The sequence below is a fragment of the Meles meles genome, chromosome 18 (genome assembly GCF_922984935.1).
Source record: "Meles meles chromosome 18, mMelMel3.1 paternal haplotype, whole genome shotgun sequence".
In the NCBI taxonomy this organism is placed as follows: Eukaryota; Metazoa; Chordata; class Mammalia; order Carnivora; family Mustelidae; genus Meles; species Meles meles.
Window position 1 is genome coordinate 13,613,382 of NC_060083.1, and position 14,920 is coordinate 13,628,301.

Genomic DNA, 14,920 nt, shown 5'->3' on the forward strand with positions numbered 1-14,920 from the left:
CTGGGAGAGATGAAGAAGAGAAGGTGTGAGACCGTTTGCTCTAGAAACGAAACAGCCAGCCTACTAGAAAGCTGGGCTGTGCTGAGAGCTCGCTCACCCTTTGTGACTCAAGCCCAGATTGAAGGGTTCGGTCCAGCTGGGCGGCAGGAATGCAGAGCAGGAAGAATCCTTCCAGACTTGGGGCCTTGCAGCGCTGCCCACAGCACATTCCTCTGTGACCGAGACATTGGCTCATCTGTTCTGTCAAACATGGCAGCTACTGGCCACAGGTGGCTGGGGAGTACTTGAAATGTGGTGACGCCAAGGAAATGAATCTGCAGTTTTGTTTGTTTGTTTTGTTTTAAAGATTTTATTTAATTGACAGAGATCACATAGTAGGCAGAGAGGCAGGCAGAGAGAGCGGGGAAGCAGGCTCCCCGCTGAGCAGAGAGCCTGATGTGGGGCCAGATCCCAGGACCCTGTCATCATGACCTGAGCCAAAGGCAGTAGCTTACCCCACAGAGACACCTGAATCTGTAGTTGTATCTCACTCTAATCGACTTAAATCCAAGCAGCCACATGCATTCAGCAAAGTTTCGTGACACAAAATCCTACAAATATCAGTTGTGTTTCTAAAGACTAGCAATGAAAACCCACGAAGGGGATGAAGAACACCAATCCACTTATGATAGTATAAAAAGACCCAGGAATAAACCTTCGGTGGAGGGTTTGTTTGCTGCAAAGGACACTGCTGAAGGAAACTCAAGAAGATGTAAGAGAATGGAAAGACAGCCTGTGCCCGTGGATTGTTTTGCTTTTTGTTTGTTTGTTTTAAAGATTTTCTTTATTTATTTGACAGAGATCACAAGTAGGCAGAGAGGCAGGCAGAAAGAGAGGGGGAAGCAGGTTCCCCACTGACCAGAGAGCCCGATGCAGAGCTCGATCCCAGGACCCTGGGATCATGACCTGAGCAGAAGCTCAGAGGCTTTAACCCACTGAGCCACACAGGCGCCGCTGTGCTCATGGATTGTTAAGAGGACAACTGCCCAAAGCAATCCCCAGATTCAATGCAAGCTCTAAAATGTCCCAGAGCGGTTTCTGGCCGCAACAGAAAAACTCACTATGGCCGGTGGCTACCGTATCCGCTCAGCTTATAAAAGCTGTGAGGAAATTTTTTGCGGAGACCTAGAGGGACGGTGGGGGGCCAGAAGGAGAGACACGGACATGAAGCTGCAGCGTGACATGTGCCCGGCTGAGCCCAGTCACCCAGGCCCTCTGACTGGGTTCTGGGTCCTGCATCCAGGTGAGCACTTTGCACAGCGTCTGGTGCATCGTAGGGACCGAGCAGCCGTGTGGTGAGCGAAGGGTGCAAGGATGAGTACGACGACACAGAACGGAAGAGTAGACTTGGTGGGTGTCCTTGACACGTCGCTTCAAGCAAACTGAGACTAATAATTTCTGGGTCTCAGGAGCAGTTAAGAGCATGTCTAGAACAGGAAAGGCCGCTGGCCTGTGACTTCAGACAAATTATCTAGTACTTAACAGTAGCAGTCCATTGTGTTTCTAAAGAACTCCTTCCCAGCACGTTTGCATGGACTGCAGGAGATACTTGCTGTAACAAACTTAGCAGAACCTGGCACATAATACATGCTCAAAACAATATTACTCACTATCAGGAAGATTAAAGCGAGGTCAAGGACACGGCAGTGTTTTTTTACAAGCACTAGTGTACCATAACTGAACGCCAGCAAAACCGAAAGTAGGTTTGGACCTGGACTCGGTGTGACTGTAGATATAGCTTTACACACTCAAACTGAGCTCACCTGAACACCATACTCTTTGAGGAGGTTGAGGGTACATGCTGGGGTTTCCACGGCTGAGGTCCACCTCCAGATGCAAACTTCCTGCGAGTGACAGCAGATGGAGGAGAATGAGAAGGTTCCTGAAGGCTGTTGACAAACCCGACACCTCTCGTGGTAGCCATGTAACTGTGGCTCGGGAACATGGCACCGAGAGCTATACCTCAGGAAGAGAACCCTCAACGGGGGGCCATGGGGTCCGGTCCTTCCCTGAGAGCATCACATCACCACGTGGCCCAAGCCGAGCCAGCCCACTGAGGCCGCCTCCACGTGCCCCATACCTGGATTTCAGCATCGGAGATGGTTGCCAGATATTTGGCATCCCCGGTGATGGCTGTGGCCCCGATGCTGTTGCCTTCTGGGCAGCTGTCAAATATTGTGTGCACAGGAATGCTGCAAAACAGGACCAGGGAACCCGATTTGAGGTCTGCCTTGCTCCCCGGAGGGACTCGTTTCAAAAGCTATGGAGGAAACAAATGTGCTCCATCCATACAACAGACTGCAATGCAGCCATACAGAGGAAGGAAGCACGGACCCCTGCTGTATCAGGGGTGGACCCTCATACATCACGTGAAGTAGAGAAGCCTGACACAAAGACCACACGTTGTTCGAGCTCATTGCTATGAAGCGTCCAGAATTAGAAAATCCACAGGGACGGACCGGCATGTCAGTGGCTGTCAGAGGGAATGGTAGGGATGACTGATGGCTTTGGGGTTTTCTTTTGGGGTTTTGGAACTCGGGGCATCCAGCAGGCTCAGCTGGTGGACCATGTGACTCCTGACCTCGGGTTTGTAGGTTCCAGCCCCACGTTGGGCAGAGAGATGACTTTAAAACAGCAGTTGGAACTAGAATCAAGCAGCGATGGCACAGCATTGTAAACACACTCAATGCCACTGACTCGCAGGCTTCACAGTGGCGAATTGTACCTTATGTGAATTTTATCTCATTTTAATAAATAATAGAACTAACTCAGCATTATGCAAGCATGCTGTTTTTTCTCTTCATGAAGTCGACTGTCACCCACTATTGAGCGCTGATTCCGTGTCAGGCACGAAGGACAGGAAAAAAAAAAAAAGATGCCTAGGACAATACCCCAGCTCTCAGGAAAACGAGCGCCCTCCCACCTAAGCTGGATCCCAAGACTCTGAGGTCATGACCTGAGCTGAAGGCAGAGGCTTAACCTGCTCAGTCACTCAGGCGCCCCAGCATATGGTAATTTCTCAGAGCAGCCCAAGGAAACTAAAACAGTGGGTATGATCAGCCTCTTTTTTTGTAGATGGGGAAAATCACTTCACTTCCTTGGGCCTCCAAGCTGCGTTAGTGTTAACCTCCCTCATCTACTCTGGGACATCGCCAAACCAAGTTTCTCAGCCTGAAGAGCCAAGAATTGTAAATGGGGAAATTCACGAAGGTAATATCACTCGACCGGGCCTCAAGGCAACAGGACGGCCAGCCTCCCCAGGCTGCTTCACCCTCTCCCGGCATCCCACCGCTGGCTTCTGCATGCCCAGACCGGTATTTCTCATTTGTTGCGGATACGCTACACTGAGTAGGGAAAAGGGAGCTTGCGCCACGCCTACCCTTGAAGGAGTCCCATATGATTATCAGGCACTAGGGCCCTTTGTCGGCCGCGGCAATCCACCGCCTGTCTTCACTGATGCAGAGGCAGGAGATCACGTTAGTGTGGCCCTGCAGAAATGCAGAGAAAGTGCTCTGAGAGATTCAGGATGGCCAGAGAGGCTGGAGCCCCACAGAGAAAACTAAGCTCCTCTTCCAGGTTCATCGGGCTGAAAGTTCCACTCCTATGGCCTTCCCCTGGCATTTCTTCATAGCCAGTGGTTTTCTGATTTTCTCTCCCTCAAACCCCTAAAGTGTAAGCCACACTCCCCACAAGGACAGTGCTCCCTACAGATGTAGGCATGTGCCCAACTCTGAACCCAGGTGGGGAATAAATGTTGGGGTTCTGCCCCACCTCCAGCCCCCTTGAAGCCCTGCTGGCCTCATCTCCCTTAAACAGTGTCCACTCAGGCCACTGAGCAGATCTGGAGCAAAAGCCTCTTCACTGGTCTCCCTGCTTTCATTCCCATCCCCCCACAATCCTTTCTCAGCAACTCAGGAACCTTCTGGAAACAAATAAGATGCTAGTGCTCCCTGCCAGGAAATAGTTCATTTCTTCCCTCCTTCCTCTCCCCTTGCTCACTCCATGTCAGTCATACCAGCCTTCTTTCTCGGCCCCATGGGCAGGCCTGCAAACCTGGAGCTCCCTGGGTCTGGACTGCTCCTCCCCAAACTGCCCCTGGTTGGTTCATTCTCCTCAGTCAGTCAGATCTCGGCACAAAGGGCATGTTTGCCAGCGCAACCCACTGATGAGCCATCTCTCACTCCTGATCTCTCTCCTGCAGCAGCCCACATTTCCTTTGGAGTGCTTGTTGTAATTCATAATTGTGTATTTATGAGACTATAAGCTCCATGGGGGGGGGGGGGGGGGAGCTAGATCTGTTTTGTTCATGACAACATGCCCAGAATCTGAAACAAAGAGTTTCTGGTAAATACCTATGGAATAAATGAATGGAGGAACGAATGGGTGGATGGATGGATCATCAAAGCCACTCCCAGCCACCTGACTCTGCAGGAGGCTGGACAGCTGCCTGGCATGGTCCCTATATCTCAGCCTGTCTGCCTGCTGCTCCTTCCTCACTCTGCAGATACAAACTACCCCCTCTCCCTCCCATCAGCACTGTGCTCAGTGCTGCACATTCAACTAAGCTCCAAGAAGGGCTGCTTGCTGGGCCTGTGTATGTTTCTGGACATCTAGAGAGCAAATTCTGCACCTACGTGGCATGGATCCCTGAGTATGACTAGGCTTTTGGGAAACCCTCTGTGATGTTTTTGACCTATGCATTGACTTAAGGAAGGTCCTTATTAAAATATGTGTCAAATGACCAAATAAATGCCCATATATTGGGCAGCTCGGTCGGTTAAGCGTCGGCCTTCAGCTAAGGCTTTGATCTCAGGGTCCTGGGATCCAGACCCACATCAGGCTTCCCGCTGAGCAGGGGAGTCTGCTTCTCCCTACTGCTCTCTCTTGCTTGCTCTCTCCAAATAAATAAATAAATAAAATCTTAAAAAGCAACAACGAGAACTTGCATACCTGAAGGTGCTGCTGAGTATTCTTGAAGACATCGTCGATGACCGCAGTGTGAGCACAGACGTACAGAAGGACTCGCTAGTGTTCACCTCAAATGTAGTAAACGATAAGAGAACTGGTCCATCTGAAAGACCAAGTCATGGTCTGGAAGACAAAGGCAAGACCAGCAAGACACTGAGTGTGCCGAACCCAGAACTGTGAAGCCAGGCACCCCTGGCGCAGTCTCTGGAGGGGAAGGATTTCACATCATCAGTCCAAAGTGAGGGAAATCACTTCAAGAACATCCTCAAGCACATGCTAGGGCCTGGAGGGCTCTCGAATCCATGACGCTGAGTGAAAGGGGCCACACACAGTGCAGGGTCAGTCCAATCCATAGAGATGGAAAGGAGCCCAGTGGCTGCTGGGGGCCTGGGGAAGGTGGTCGGGGAGTGACGGCGAGAGGATATGGATTTCTTCTGTGGGGGATGAAAATGTTCTGGAATCAGACAGTGGTGACAGCCGCACGACCTTGTGAACATGCTAAAAAGCAATGGATGGTGCGCTTTAAAGGGGTCACTTTTATGAGGATGTGGAGAAATTGGAACCACTGGCACTCTTGGTGGGAATGTGAAATCGTGCAGCTGCTGTGGAAAACCCCAGGGAGAGCTCTCCAAACACTGAAAGCAGAATTAGCGTATCATGCAGCAATGACACTTCTGGGTACCTAGCTCAAAGAACTGGAAGCAGGGTCTCAAAGAGACAGTCACACGCCCATGTTTAGAGCAGCATACTTCACAGAAACCAGAAGGTAAAAGGACGCCAAGTGTCCCATGACGGATGAAGGGATGAACAACATGTGAGTGCTGTTCAGGCTTCCACAGGAAGGCAACCAACGCTCTACAACGTGGATGGACCTTGGGGACATCATGTAAGCGAAATCCACCAGTCACAAAAAGACAAATATGGTAGGATTCCACGGACATGGTCCCAAGAGGAGTCAGATCCATAGAGACAGAAAGTGGAATGGTGGTTGCCAGGGGCAGGGCTGGGGAACGGGGAGTTGTTCAATGGGTAGGGAGTTTCCATCTCACGAGATGAGTTCCAGGTGTTGGTTGCACCACAGTGTGACTGTACCTACTACGATGCTGTACACTTCAAAATGGTGAAGATGGTAAATTTTAGGGATGCCTGGTGGCACAGTTGGATCAGCAACTGACTCTTGGCTTTGGCTCAGGTCGTGATCTCAGGGTTGTGGCATCCAGCCCGACATTGGCCTCCAGGAATAGTCTGCTTAAGACTCTCCTCTGCCCTTCCCTACCCTCCCTTTCAAATAAATAAATAAAGATTTAAAAGAAATATGAGGGGCACCTGGGTGGCTCAGTCATTGAGTGTCTGCCTTCAGCTCAGGTCATGATCCCAGGATCCTGGGATCGAGCCCCTGTCAGGCTCCCTGCTCCTCAGGAAGCCTGCTTCTCCCTCTCCTACTCCCCTTGCTGGTGTTCCTTCTCTCGCTGAGTCTTTCTCTGTCAAATAAATACATAAAGTCTTTTTTTTTTTAAAGATGGTAAATTTTACTTTATGTGTATTTTACCACAATTTTAAATTTTAAGGTAAATTTAATGGTATGTGAATTATACCTTGCTTAAAAAAGAAAAGAAAGTCAACAGTAAACAGAAAGAACGTCCTATCCTCCTAATCCCCAGAACCTAGACTGCTCAGTACCTGACACACAGTGAGCACTTAATATTGTGAAATTCAATTTACTTTATGAAAATATATGGAAGGGGGAAGTTACAGTATAGTTACTAAGGAACTTCATAAGAAAGATAATTATTCAGCTGAGAATATTTGTATTTGTTCCTCATATACCAATTCCCCTGGAAGAATGAAGCACAAAGGGACAAAATTACCTAAGCATGATTAAAAATTCCATATTCAGGGTGCATGGGTGGCTCAGTGGGTTAAAGCCTCTGCCTTGGTTCAAGTCATGATCTCAGGGTCCTGGGATCGAGCCCCACATCGGGCTCTCTGCTCAGCCTGCTTCCCTTCCTCTCTGTCTGCCTCTCTGCCTATTGGTGATCTCCATCTGTCAAATAAATAAATAAAATCTTTTTAAAAATCCATATTCCCAGGAATAAATCCAAGATAAAAATTTTCTGAAATGAAAAATTAGAGGTATTATAAATCTGACTATTACTTTTAATTCAATAGTAGCTTACTTCTGCATATTTTTTGTGTGCAAAGTCTTTTATAAAAAATCATGGATGTGATGAAAACACTTTATAAAAACTGTGGATACATACAAAAATAGTGCTACTCAGAAATAAAAAGTAATGAACTAGCAAGCCAGGAAGAGACATGGAGAAATCTTAAATGCATTTTGCTAAGTGAAAGGAGCCAACCTAAGGAGACTTCACAGTGGGGACACCTGTGTGGCTCAGTTGGTTAAGTGTCTCCCTTTGGCTCAGGTCATGATCCCAGAGTCCTAGGATTGAGCCTTGCATTGGGCCCCCTGCTCAGCCAGGAGTCTGCTTCTCTTTCCCTCTCTCTCTCTACCCCTCCCCCAACAGGTGTTTTTTTTTTTCTCTCTCTCTCTCTCTGACAAATAAATAAATAAATCTTAAAAAAAAAAAAAAGGACTTCACATTGTATGATTCCAACTACATGATATTCTGGAAAAGCAAAACTATGAAGACAGGGGGGAAAAGTGGTGGCCGGGGAGCGAGGGGGTGAAGGCAGGGATGGAGAGTGGGGCACGAGGGATTTGAAGGCAGTGACACAAGTCTGTAGGACACTGCAATGGTGGATATACCTCATCATACCTTAGTCAAAGCCCAGAGAATGTCACACCACCAGGCGTGAACCCTCAAGTAAAATATGGATGTTAGTTAATAACAGTCAACATGGGCTCATCACCTCTAACAAATGTCCCCCACTAATGAAGATGTTAACAAAAGGGGAACCTGGTGGGGCGCACAAGGGAGTATATGGGAACTCTGTACTTTTCATTTCGTTGGCTATCAATCTAAACTGCTCCAATAAATAGTCCTTAGGGGCGTGTGGCTGGCTCAGTCAGTAAAGCCTATGCCTCTTGATCTCGGAGTGTTCCAGCCCCATGTTGGGTGTAGAGATTACTTAAAATAAAAACATTCCATTTAAAAAATTAACCAAGGGGGCACCTGGGTGGCTCAGCGGGTTAAAGCCTCTGCCTTCAGCTCAGGTCATGATCCCAGGGTCCTGGGATCGAGCCCCACATCAGGCTCTCTGCTTAGCGCAGAACCTGCTTCCTCCTCTCTCTCTCTCTGCCTGCCTCTCTGCCTACTTGTAATCTCTATCTGTCAAATAAATAAAAAAATCTTAAAAAAAAATTAACCAAGGCCAATTAATCGAATGTGGTAGCATCTAAAGTGATGGCTAAGTGATCAGAGACTTTTAGCAACTGACTCACTCAGGATTGACAGGACCTCCTTGCTCCAGCAGCGCTCACACTCATTGAAAGCACACGGTATCCGCTGATGCTGGGCCCTAGTGTTACCGTTCGTGGTGAACGGTCATGGAGCTAGCCGGCTCTTACAGCAACCTTCCAAACGCGAACACAAAATGCTATGGTCCAAAGCAGATTTCACTGCGTTCGACAATCATCAAAGATTCCTTCTCATAAATGCATGACACCTTGTTTTCTTGGTGGAAGTCGGTATCCAGGGTTATGCCTACTTACCAGGAGCACTCTGAATTATTCCAGGACTCTGGGGTAAGGCAGGGACCCCAAAGGAAAAGGAGGAGGCTGCAGGCAGAGAGAGAGGCAGGAACACACTTGTTCAAGCCCCTTTGGTGAGAACAAATCAGAAGTAACAAAAAGCGCCATCCATAACAGGGCACTGGTTGAATTTCAAATGAGGAAGTGGGGGCGCCTGGGTGGCTCAGTGGGTTAAGCCGCTGCCTTCGGCTCAGGTCATGATCTCAGGGTCCTGGGATCGAGTCCCGCATCGGGCTCTCTGCTCAGCAGGGAGCCTGCTTCCCTTCCCCTCTCTCTGTCTGCCTCTCTGCCTACTTGTGATCTCTCTCTATCAATTAAAATAAATAAAATCTTTTAAAAAAATAAAAATAAAATGAGGAAGTGGTTCTACACGCCCTGATACAGAAAACCCTCTGAGACATACTAAGTGGTCATGCAGAAGATCTGACCGGTAAAGAAAACAAAACCTAGCATGTGTGGTGTGTGGGTGCACACAGACGTGTCCACAGATGCCCAGGAAAAGGTCTGGAAAGATATACAGTTATACCAAAATGAAATGGTAGTCACTTCCAGGAAATGGATTTGGCGTGGTCTGTGCGAGAAGAGGAATCTGCCTGAAAGTTTTTTTTTTTTATTTTAACTTATTTATTTATAGAGGGGGGAGGGCCCAAGGGAGAGAGGCAGAGAGAATCCCAAGCAGGCTTCATGCCCAGTGCAGAGCCCCATGAGGGGCTCAAGCTCACAACCCTGAGATCACAATCACAACCACAGCTGAAATCAAGACTCAGACACTTAACCAACTGAGCCACCCAGATGTCCCTGCTTTCTTTTTTTTTAAAGAGCACCTATTATTTTTAACAGGAAGAAAAAGGGGGGGGGGGGACCTGGGTGGCTCAGTGGGTTAAGCCTCTGCCTTTGACTCACGTCATGATGTCAGGGTCCTAGGATTGAGCCCCACATCGGGCTCTCCACTCAGCAGGGAGCCTGCTTCCCCCTCTCTCCCTGCCTGCCTCTTTGCTTACTGGTGATCTCTCTCTCTGTGTCAAATAAATAAAATTTTTAAAAATAAAAGAGAGAGAAAACCAATACAGGAACGGGAAGAGAAAGGAACAGAAAGGAGGTGTCGTAAAGGTGCTAAACAAATTTGCGGAGGGAGGTGGTCTAGAAGAGTTGAGTTCTACAGTGAGCCCAAGGCTAACAGGGGCCCAAACCCCTGGCACGCAGGACACTTGCTCTCATTAGCGATATCCCCGGATGTCGTGCTAACTGGCTAAACAAGCCAAAAGTCTTCACAGGCTCTAAAACTTGTTCTATCTTTCATCCTGGGCAAGCCCAAGTTTTGACCTTGAAATCCACTGCTCAAAGTAAACCCCGTTTACAGAAACGAGGCTGGCAGTTGTCTGCATCTCCCACTAGGAGTTTCCCATCCTCCTCCTCATCACTACCATCCTTGCCACCACCACCGTCATCGTCTAGATGTGAACACCCGTCCAGTGCTCGCTATGTGTCAGGAACTACATTAAACACTTTACGTGCATCCGATCACTTACAAATCTTCCAAAGGCAGAGTCTACAGGAAAAAAGGGAGGTGAATCCTAGGAAGCAATTTTCAGTGCCACGTGGAGGAGGAAGGGAAAAACTCTCCTCCTCTTCCTTCTCTTGGTAAATGGTAATATTTGTGCGGCAAAGGCAGATGCCAGTCGAGCCCCTGGGGCCTTTCTCAGTGCCTTTCCCTTTTTCATACCTTTTGCTTTCTGGTCCATCTCCGAATGCACAGTTTTAGGAGCCCATAAGAGTTTTAGGAGCTTGTGAAGAGGTATCAAGCCATCTAAGGCAGAAGAGGTGAGGAGAGGAGGGAAAGGGGAAAGGCATGGAGGAGTGGAGGAGGAAGTGAGAAAGAAGGGGAATGGGGAGGAGAGGGAGAGATTGACCTTGAGTCTCCCACAAGAAAGGGCACCCTATGTAACAGACAAACCACGTCTGGAATTTCCTGCCTGGGAAGCAACACTGTAGACCCAGATGTCAGGCCCAGACGCAGCATTCCTCTGACACATGTCCCACCAGAGGGCTGAACTGAACTTCAAAACATACGAGTCTATTATTAGTTCAAAAGGATATTTCTGGTGGTATTTTTTCTTTCATATGCATAAAATCCCCATATTTCACAATGCTTTTAAAGCACTAGAGGATATGAAAAACCATGTTACACTCCCTTACCAAAGGATACACGTTGGCGCGGTCATCCTTTCAAACAACATGTCCTCACTGGTAGACACCAGTGATTTCTTGGGGATCTCTGCTTTGGACTGGAATTCTTCCTCTCATCGCTCACTTAAGTCTGATCATCTTTTTTCCTCTCTCCTTTCCCATCCCAGCTCATCCTGGGGCATCTGGTCAATTTTCTCCCCAAGCTCACTTGAGGGCTGTGTTTCAGGGAAACTAATCTCTGCTTCCTCGGAACCAGTTTGATCCAAATCAAGAAATTTTCCTTTTGAGCTCAAGTCTCTTAAATGCTCATTTGTTTCCAAATGCTCTGATTCTAACGCATCCTTTGACTCTCCAAGTGTTCTCTTAAAAAAGAAATAAAAGAAGATTGTGATTCCAAAGACAGTATAGAGCTGCTTCATTCCCTCCTTTACTTTCTGTTCCTACTCAGCCAACCTTAGTGCTCGCCTCACACTGGAACTCTGATCTGTTTCAAAAAGTTACCTGGGGGGTGCCTGGGGGGCTCAGTTGGTTAAGTGTTTGCCTTTGGCTCAGGTCATGATCCTGGGGTCTAGGATGGAGCCCCACATTGGGCTGCCTCCTCAGTGGGGCGTCTGCTTCTCCCTCTCCTGCTCTCCCCCTGCTTGTGCTCTCTCTCACTCTCTCTGTCAAATAAAAAAGTAAAATCTTAAAAATAGTAATAATTTAAAAAATAAAAAGGAGCGTGGGACATTTTGTACTTAAATAACATGAATCATGCATGTGCCAAGTTTATTCTTGGCCTCCGAGCAGAACCACACAGCAAAACCCTTCTTCTAAGTGGCACTGGTCATCTCCAAGGATGGGCGAGTCACAGTCACTTCTCCTGGGACCACAGCTGAGTTCTCCTTCAGGGGGAGAGCCTACATTACTATGATCACGCTGACTCTGTTCTAAGACAAGTGCATTCCAACTAACCCCTAGGAACCTCTTTCTGTCAGCTCCTCTGCACACCTCCTCCAGGAGGCCTTCCCTGACCATCCTCCTACCTGGGCTAAGCGTCCTTGATTTTTGTTTTTTAAATATCTCCCATGCATCACTCAATCACTGCACTTAGGATATTATTTTATGGTGTTCAGGTATCAGTCTACCTCCCTACACACCCTAAAGCTCCTTAAGAGAATGGACTGTATCTTATTTGTATTATCCCCATAGCCTGGCAAATGGTGAGCATTCCATGATTCTGAATGAATGAATGAATGGATGAATGAATGAATGAAAGAATAGATGAATGACTTAAAATTACTACTTACTAGGGAAGTTCCTGACATGACTGACCGGGAATCAGTCACTATAAGTATCTCCAAACTGGTCACGGACTTGGTGATTTCTTGAGGCTTCGCTGTGGTTTCTTCTTGAATGGCAGCCTCCTCCCCCTGTGCTTCTCCAGCCTTTTCCTCTGTTTCTTCTCTGACAGCCCCTCTTCGCCATATTCTTCCCCCTCTTCCTCCTCCTCCTCTTTCTCTTCCACTCTTTCCTCTTTCTGCCATTCCTCCTCTTCCTCCCCTTCTTGTCCTTCCTCCTCTACTCCTCCCTCCTCCTCCACTTCTTCCTCTTCCTCTTCTTCTTTCTCCTCTCCTTCTTCCTCTTCCCCCCTCCCCCTCCTCCCCTTCTTCTTCCCCCCCCTCTTCTTCTTCCCCCTCCTCCCCTTCCTCCTCCTCTTCCCCTTCTTCCTCCTCCCTCTCCTCCCTTTCTGCATCGGCCACCTCCTTTTCCCCTTCCTCCCCCTCCTCCCCTCTCTCCTCCACTCCTTCCTTCTCTTCTCCTTCCTCTTCCTTCTCCTGCTCCCCCTCCTGCTGAGGCTTTCTCTGTACTAACATGTCATCTTCTTTTAATTCCTGTTGCATACTTTCCACCTCTCTCTCATATTGATTATATTCTTCTTCCACTTCTGTTTCTTTCTTCATCTTTTTCTGCTTCTTCTAGTGGGTACTCCCCTGCACCTGACATTCTTCTTTGTGGAGTTTCCTCTAGAGAAATATTGACCATAACCATCAGTAGTTCCTTCTGTTTCCCATTTTAATTTCCTAGTGCATGAACCTATCAATGAACTGTGCAATACCAGCTCTGGTTCCTTTCCACAGGAATAAAAAGAATTTCATACTTCTGGGAAAGCCTGTACCAAATCGGAAGCATATTGATGCCAGGACCTCTCTTCTTTCCAGGAGTAATTTTAGAGCCCTGTAACTCACTTTGTATATATCCATATTCCCACAGGCAAGCAAAATGATAACCCAGGCATTAACAACAATTCTCATAGTGTAAATAAAGACAGAAGCAACAGCTTAGTGGTTAAAAGTGTGGGCTTTGCAGTCCACCTCTCCTAACACCCAGTCCTGGTTCCACCACTCACTTGCTCTGAGGCCTTGGGCAAGTCGCTGTACCCTCAGAGGCAGGATAAAAGTGAGAACCCCAAATTCTGGGGTTGAGATGACCTATGTAAAATGTTCAGTGCAGCTGCCACAGAGGGCTTGAGAAAGGCAGCGATCGTTTACAAAGTTTTTAACAGCCTTCTAACATAGTCTCTCATTCATTTTTTTCCAGCAAACTGGAGTTTGAGGCTCTGGGAGTTGAAATGATATAATGGGCTCACATTGCTCGAAAGAGGCATTGATCTCTAATGCTGGGTTCCTCCAGGTGGAAAAAGCATTGCTAAGATTTCAAGCCCAGGGCCTTGATTGCGGGGCCTGCTCTGACTGCAAACTTTGCCAGTGCATCTTGATGCAGGGGCCCAAGGAGGGGAGGAAAGTGGGGGGGGGGGGGGGGGGGGTCTGTGGGGAAGGGGGGAGGGCCACAAAGCCCAGGCGCAGCTCCTTCCTCCAGTTTAGGTCTCTCTGAGGTCGCCCTGGGCCCCTTCCTGGGTGAGGCGCTCGCCCCCAACCCCCGCGGGACATCAGGTCCTCCCACACCAGGACCCCCGCCCAGGACTCACAGAGTGCGCCCTCCGGAGGGCCTCAAAGGCCGGGCCCTTCCACCACCTGGACCCCTCTGTCACCACCCCAGCCTCCAGCGGGCACCGCTTTCTCCACTCGGTGCTCCCAACCTAGGGTTGTCACCCCTGCCCCAAGTTAACCGCCCCCAGGACGAGCGGCCTTAAAGCGGGAGGGCGCTGCGGGTGGTCCCGGGTCCAAGGCTCTGCAGCGCGAGGGCTGGCACGCCCCTGGCGGTCAGCGGGGGAGAGGCGCCGCTGGGGCCCTTGTCCTGAAATGAGACTTTCTCCTTCTCAACCAGTCTTCAGCTCCCTCCCCCAACTTTTTCCCTAGGCGCCAAGGCCATAGAAGCGGCATTGGTGGCTACTTGCAGTTCTGACTATCTGAAGACTAGGCATGAGCTGTTTGGTAAATCCAACTTGTCAAAAGCAAACTAAATTTCCCGGCCTCCAGGCTCCTCCGAGAAGTGGACCCCCTTATTGGGGGTGCTGCCCCCGGCGGGCGGTGCCCGCGCCGCCCCCCCCCAGGTCCCGCCCTCAAGGCCAAAGGACACGCGCCTTTGCCCTCCTTTTGCTGCTGCAGGCGCGTGAAGTGCAGCCGCGCGAACTCCAGCAGGTGCGCGGGCTGGTGCCTCTCCACCTCCACCGTGAAGCCCTGTAGCAGCTCCGTCAGTCCCGCGGGGATCTCCATGCACATCCTGCCTGCCGCGCCGCGGGCGCCTGGGCGCCGCCCTCGCCGCCCTCAACGCCTCCCTGGACAGGCTTGCGGCCTCCTGGCCACCAAGCGAACACGCTCAGAAGGCGCTGGAGGCGCTAGTGGCTGCTATTGCGGTGCTCTGGGCCCCTGGGGCCCAGCTGGCTCCAGCCGGGGCTCCGTGCAGCGGCGCAGCTGAGCTAGCGCTGCCCCAGAAGGGCAGGTAGCATCTCCTGCTCCTCCTGCTCCTCCAGCTGGCCCAAAGAAGGTTCTCTCCCCACCTCTCCCACTCTCAACCATTGTTCATTTTTGTTAAGGATTTGTTTGTTTGTTTGTTTGTTTGTTTGTTTGT

At 49.3% G+C, this 14,920-nt stretch overlaps 1 protein-coding gene across 1 annotated transcript; it reads right to left on the reverse strand.

Moving 5' to 3' along the window:
- Positions 1 to 107: 107 nt before the first annotated feature.
- Positions 108 to 5,035, reverse strand: LOC123929998 (cilia- and flagella-associated protein 251-like). The gene is made up of 4 exons (XM_045986228.1): positions 4,990 to 5,035; positions 2,120 to 2,231; positions 1,803 to 1,883; positions 108 to 212 (listed from the first exon to the last, which is right to left on the reverse strand). Exons 1-4 carry the CDS (start codon positions 5,019 to 5,021, stop codon positions 108 to 110), a joined length of 330 nt encoding a protein of 109 aa, XP_045842184.1. The 5' UTR covers positions 5,022 to 5,035.
- Positions 5,036 to 14,920: the final 9,885 nt, after the last annotated feature.

What these genes read in the sequence shown, in the direction of transcription:
- LOC123929998 (XM_045986228.1), bottom strand. Translation starts at nt 5,021, where the DNA reads ATGTCTTCAAGAATACTCAGCAGCACCTTCAG. An exon ending in TCTCCGATGCTGAAATCCAG is followed by an intron (nt 1,884 to 2,119) that starts GTATGGGGCACG and finishes TGTCACTCGCAG; the next exon opens with GAAGTTTGCATCTGGAGGTG. An exon ending in TCAAAGAGTATGGTGTTCAG is followed by an intron (nt 213 to 1,802) that starts GTGAGCTCAGTT and finishes TCTCGGTCACAG; the next exon opens with AGGAATGTGCTGTGGGCAGC.